This window comes from Quercus suber, unplaced genomic scaffold (assembly GCF_002906115.3).
Source record: "Quercus suber isolate HL8 unplaced genomic scaffold, Cork oak 2.0 scaffold_801, whole genome shotgun sequence".
Classification (NCBI taxonomy): Eukaryota; Viridiplantae; Streptophyta; class Magnoliopsida; order Fagales; family Fagaceae; genus Quercus; species Quercus suber.
Window position 1 is genome coordinate 125,933 of NW_027070236.1, and position 6,313 is coordinate 132,245.

Sequence of the window (6,313 nt, forward strand, 5' to 3'; positions counted from 1 at the left end):
TGTATTTACACTAATAAATATATCATTTACCACTATATTTTTGACAACATGAAGGGGGATTTGGTTCGAATGGAACAAACTCGCATTGAGTGGTGAGATCATATACTTCGATTAGTGTTGGCATTGTAAGGAATTAACGATAGTGTACACCTTCATGTTACGATGGGTTGCATGACCACTACAATCATTGTTGTATGTCGTAATTCTTTATTATCACGTTTAGTAAGAAGCTCCACATTTGGAAATTATTTTATTGTTCAATTATTGGGGATGCATGAATGAATGGGCACCTATGATACTTGTGCAAGGAATAAAATATGTAATTACACTAATAAATATATCATTCACCACTATAATTTCAACAATATGAAAAGGGATTTGGTTTGAATGGAACATACTCGCGTTGAGTGGTGAGATCACATACTTCGACTAGTGTTGTCATATCTTCTAAGGAACTAACGATAATGTACACCCTCATGTTGTGAGGGGTTGCGTGACTACCACAACCATTGTTGTATGTTGTAATTCTTCGTCATCACATTTAGTAAGAAGCTCCACATTTATATTTATGATTTATGTATTCAACATATTTCTCCTTCTTTTTTCTAATAATTAATACAAACTCTTTTAAGTGAGGCATATATTATAACATGTTAAACACAATTTTAACAACCTCATCGTCAAGGATAGAGCCAACAAAAAAAAAAAATTGTTAGGGGCCTAGTTGTGGTACTAATTCATTAGCTAAGACAAACCACCACACACATGCACAAACACACAAACACACATAAAAACTTGTATCTTTTATCAAAATTATGTTCAACAAGATCTTTCATATAATACAATTAATTTTTTACCAAATTCCATAATTGTTATGTATTGATTATTTTTCTTTCCAATTCTAAAAAGTCCCATGTTTAACCTGATTTCTTGAAGTTTGATAATAAATATTACATAAGAAAGGTAATTGATAAATATAGGTTGTTTAGCATGATATTTAATTTATCCAATGGATCGTCAATACAAAAGGAGTAGTAAATTTTGGGTGAAATTAATTTTTAGGGACGGAAAAAATAAAGTAAATGGGTGAAAAGTTGTAAATAAGTAGAAAGACCATAAAAACACACCTTAACATGTACAAAATTTATGTGTCACGTCAATTGAAATTATATATTTAAAGCATGATTTGAGTTAAATTAATTGTAAAACCATGTTTTGAACTAGAACAACAAACATGGACACCGTAAAAATGTGGTTGAAATATTTCAAATTCAATGAAAATGAAAATGATTATTATTTTTATTTTTATTTTTATTTTTTTCATCATAAATTAAGCGAACTCGTCTATTTAAAAGACGTTTTCAACTTTACGTTAGAAACAGTATATGACTAAAATTATGGACTTAATTCCTTTCTACACTCTCCACTGATACAAATTCTACGGTCATCTGCTTTTTTTTTTTCCAAGCTAGAGAAGCTTTTATTTTTTTGGGTGTATGTAATAAAGATCCATTAAAGTTTAAAGCTAGAGAAGCATTAAATAATACAGATTATGAGTTTGCTCTAAACCTTGTGAAAGAAACCACGCCAAATTGGGAAAGCAGATACGGATGATCCTGTTGAAGGCTTTTGGATGGAATTAGCATCATAGTGCAGGATCTTAGATGTTGAGAAAATTTAGAAGATGGATGACCTTCGTTTGAAGCTACGTTTTCGGGCTGGGTTGGGTCTCTGTCGTCCATCTCCAGTTTCATCCCCATCTAATTTTGCATGGAAGGAGTTCCTGATCTTCCTCCAACTGAATGCCCAACCTGATGCATTCTTTGGCTTGTTGCTTACCTTTCCATACTCCTGTTGAAGCTCAGAGTAGTCACTCTGTAGCGCTTCCATCTTCGTCTTCATGTTTTCAAGCTCTGCCTTCATGTTTTCAAGCTCTGCCTTCATTGTCTTGATCTCCATGTTTGTAGATGACTGGTTTCCCTCCGGCTCAGAGGTATTGCCATTCTTGTCTAGCATTTCTTCCCTCATCTTCAGTTGCTCCGACAGTAGCACCTGCATATCTCATCTCATCTCATCTTCTCTTCCACATGTGAGAAATGTTAAGTTGATATGCTACATACTGGTGAGCACTGAGCTCATGGCACTTTATGTCTGTTGAGTGCATTTACAGTCTATTACTTAGCTGCATGTCTACGAACTTTGTTTTGCAAAGAGCCTCTCGGCTCAGTGGCACTTTTGTCTCTTCCCATAGGGAAGAGCTTGGGTTCGAACCCTGGGCCAAGGTCCCCCTCAACTTATTGTAGCCCACACGAAAGACTATGAGCTTCACTTTGTGGAATCTTATAAATCTATAACGATAGGCAGGCTGTGCTCGTGGCATCATAAATACAAACATGCATAACTTTATATATATATATATATATGCATATATATGAAGTATCAATGTAATTTGTAAGAATGATGATATTTTGGCCTAGCGTCCATTCTTTATCCAATATTCATTATTTAACTACCTAGTGTGGGTTTGGATTCACATTTTGAGTTGTGCGTTTACGTTTTACTCTTTTTTTTTTTTTTTTTTTAAGTCGCGTTTCAGTGAGACTTGAGCAGATGCACTGTTCATGAACCACAAACTTTATTTTTCAGCAATTTTTTTTATCAAAAATGAGTCTCACGGCACTATTCACCCATTTAAAAATTATTTTGCTACATTATTTTCAGTTTCAGTAAAATAAGTTCTATCCAAACAGACCCCTAGTATTATTTGCAAATGAAGTGCCCGTTTGACTTGGGCTGATTTGCTGAAACACACGTTTGCGTTTCAGCCTTTTTTTTTTCACGGGTTTCAGACTTTCAGTCCACTTTTTTTACTGTTCATTACTGTTGTGGCTACTATTCATTGAACAGTAGCCGCAACATTTGACTTTCCACACAAATTTTACTGTTTATGGACCCACAAATTTCACTTCTTAGCAATTTTTCATTAAAAATGGGTCACACGGTATTATTTACACATTTAAAAATTATTTGCTATAGTGTTTTTTCAGTTTTCAGCTGTATCTAAACGGACCCGAAGTAGGTAAGATTAAGACTTGTACGGATCTAAAAGTTTCTTACTTTTATTACTCATTAAAAGATCTACAAGGCTTGTGTAAGACGATGTCTAGAATTCATAAAATATATACCTGGACAATGGTTCTTAGAGGCAATCGATCATTTTGTGCAGCATGCACGCGTGCATCAAGAGACAGTTTCTCACAGTTCATTATCTTGCACATTCTTCTTCGGTCATGCTCAGATAGTGAACGATTAGTCTGAAAAGTAGATTAAATTGTAGAGTTCAAAAATTTCTTTCAATCCCTCCTCCCAAAAACAAAAGGCAGATTAATATAATACACAAGAAGATTAGAAGAAGAAAGAGAAAGGATAACAGGTAACCTTGAGGTAGGTGTCAATGGCTCTATAGAGACCATCATGACATGTTCGAAAATTTTCTGGCAACGATTTAGCCAAAACTTGGAACTTAGTGACAGAGAGATTTGGGTCTCTTGCAATCTCAGCTAGGTAATTGTCTAAGAGCTTACTTATATTGCATTTGCCAGACTTCTGTTGCTGTTGCTGCTGCTGCTGTTCATGCATCAAAAAATATTCCACTATCCTTTGCACCACATCTATGTCATGCATTGTGCATTGTTCAGGAGAACTGTGCCAGCCATTAATGAAATACCAAGGAAGAAAATTTAGTATTATTAGTTTCTTGATGGAGTGTGGTTATAGTTATTCTTTTTATAGAGTCTTAGTCTATTTGGTTAGTTATTCAACAACTTTTTCTATTAAAATTTTTCTGGACTGTAATGTCATGTCACACAATTTAGGAAGAAAGAGGAAGTTAGTATACTCACTTTGTTAGTTTCCCCTTATCAAAATTTTTGTAACTTGGGATCAGAATATCATTCACACTGGCATCTTCCAACATCATCCCCACTCTCTTTTCAAGCTCCGAAGTCAAAGCTGGTGTTGCGGAATATACCATTGCCATCTTTAGCATCTGCAACAGGAATTTACATGAAACAGCTTCTTGTTGAGGAGGAAGCATGCTTATTAGGCTCTCAATAATTTCTTTTTGCTCATTGCTGTGTGCAATGCCCCCTTCCTCTTCCTGACTACAAATACTGTACTGAAGCTCATTCTTTCCATGGCCATATCCTCTAACTCCTATCTCCATGACCATACCTGGCAACCATCTCTCTGCATAGTGCATGATGCATTTACCTATGATCTCTGGTGTTGTTCCCTTAGCCCTTATTGCTGTTATAATTCTCCTGAAATGATCAATACGAAGGATAGCTATATCATCAAACCACCAGCCTTCTTCATGAACTGCATCTCCAGTTGATGAGTTTTTCCTAGAAGCCTTCCAAGCTAGTGAGTCACAGCATCTTCTAACAATTTGTAAATTTTCAGCCCATGGAGATAGAGCTTCACAGGATTTTAGAACAGTAATGGTATCTTTCCATGAGGAAAGGACTACAAATGTGAGGAAAGCTTCAGTCTTGGTGATGAGATTTCCATCTTCAAATTCTTCAGTCATCTCCAGAAATTCTGACGCACATCTTAGTGAAGCTATGTTATTAGGGTTTAAGTCCACTGGGAGACCATAACAGAATTTTAAAATGATTTCAAATGTTTCTGATCCTCCTGGGAAGTTTTCAAGCTTGAGGTTGTACCCATAATTTGAGATTGAACGCTGAAGTTCCAATCGGCCTATGTAGCCACATTTTGACACCAAGGGATACTGTTTCAGGAGAATTGAGTTATGAAATGAGTTAATACTTCTGGTTATTTATCATACCTCCTATATTCATCTTTAATTTTGATGTCAAAGTTATATCTGGCCCCCAACAAAGAAAAATCAGTATGACAAAAACACTATGGTTTTATTTATGCATTTAATTCCTCACATGGTCACATTAAAAGGAAGGGAGACTTCTTGTTTAGATTGCTTCACTAGGCAATAGTCACATCTTTTTTCCCTTCCTAAAATTGGGTAGAGGAATTGGTCTTTAATGTTGTTGAGTTTAGAGCTTTATGAAGAGAAGAAATTCTACATGGAGGATTTTCTACTTTTTTTCTTGATGCACCTTTAAGACATGTTCCTTTAAAATGAGAAAAGAACATGATTCTTATTCTTTTTGCTCCCCCCCCCCCCCCCCCCTCTTTATTTTCCCCTTAAAATTATAAAAAATGTGCTTAGTTACTTTTTATGAAAATTTATCCAACAAACAAAAGAGCCCCAATTCTACTTTTTTGTGCACCGGTGTGGTGTATTATATCTACTATATCAAGTAGATCATGTATAGTACATACATTCAATCACTCCAAATAAAACAAATTGTATCAATGCAAAGTGGTGTACGTGACACAGTTTCAAGTGGTGTCTCCTAATATATATATATATATATATAAACACTTAGTTTCAAGTTACTTATAAAAAAAAAACACTTAGTTTCAAGTTTTTGTGTGTTTCATAGCGAATATTGAATATTGAACATTGTTTTTTTGTCTCGTTTATACCTTGTAAACATTAAAGGTAATTTCTTGAACTTGCATTGATAAATCTGTTGGTATTTGAGACGTCATTAACCTGCAAGAAAGATTTCATTAGAGAGAGAGAAGAGAAGCCGCTGAAAACAAAATGGATCAGAGGAAAAAAAATGCCAAAATTGAATATTTATGTCAAAGATGAGAGAACTCCTATTCCTATATCAGCTTAGACATTCTCTAGAAAGAACATGCTGTGGCTTTCCTATGATAAACTGATTTGTTGTTGCCAATTCTAGACTAATACTTCTATTACCGTGAGTGTTCTCTCTTTTCCAAGCTATCAGCTATCGAGACGAATTTGGTGGGAATTACGATGCGTTGGTCATGAACTTGATCAATGCCATCCGAATCACTCCCTGGGCTTTGTGGTTCAGTTACTTGAAGAGACTTCTGCATGGTGGTTTTCTAGCTGGAGACATGAGTGACAATACATATGGGCTAATAATATGGTATAATAGGGTGGGTCGTTGTTGTCTACATAAATGCATGAGAAGTGAGTATGTGGCTGGCTTAGGAGTACCATTATGAGGGTTGGTGGGTTGTTCATTTTTTCTTCTTCTTCTATGTCTATCCCCTGTCACAAAATTCGATTGTGACATATAGAGGCACATTAGGTTAGTGACTGAGAAATGAAGATGATATTGACTATATATGCCAGTTCCATTTTGAACCGCACAAATGTGGACTGGACCAATGGATGATTGTGGTT

At 35.3% G+C, this 6,313-nt stretch overlaps 1 protein-coding gene across 1 annotated transcript; it reads right to left on the minus strand.

Annotated features, from left to right (window-relative positions):
* Positions 1-1,677: 1,677 nt before the first annotated feature.
* Positions 1,678-6,000, minus strand: LOC111987718 (BTB/POZ domain-containing protein DOT3-like). Its single transcript, XM_024019446.2, has 6 exons — positions 5,858-6,000; positions 5,575-5,644; positions 3,903-4,795; positions 3,439-3,703; positions 3,186-3,314; positions 1,678-2,052 (listed from the first exon to the last, which is right to left on the minus strand). Exons 1-6 carry the CDS (start codon positions 5,998-6,000, stop codon positions 1,678-1,680), a joined length of 1,875 nt encoding a protein of 624 aa, XP_023875214.1.
* Positions 6,001-6,313: the final 313 nt, after the last annotated feature.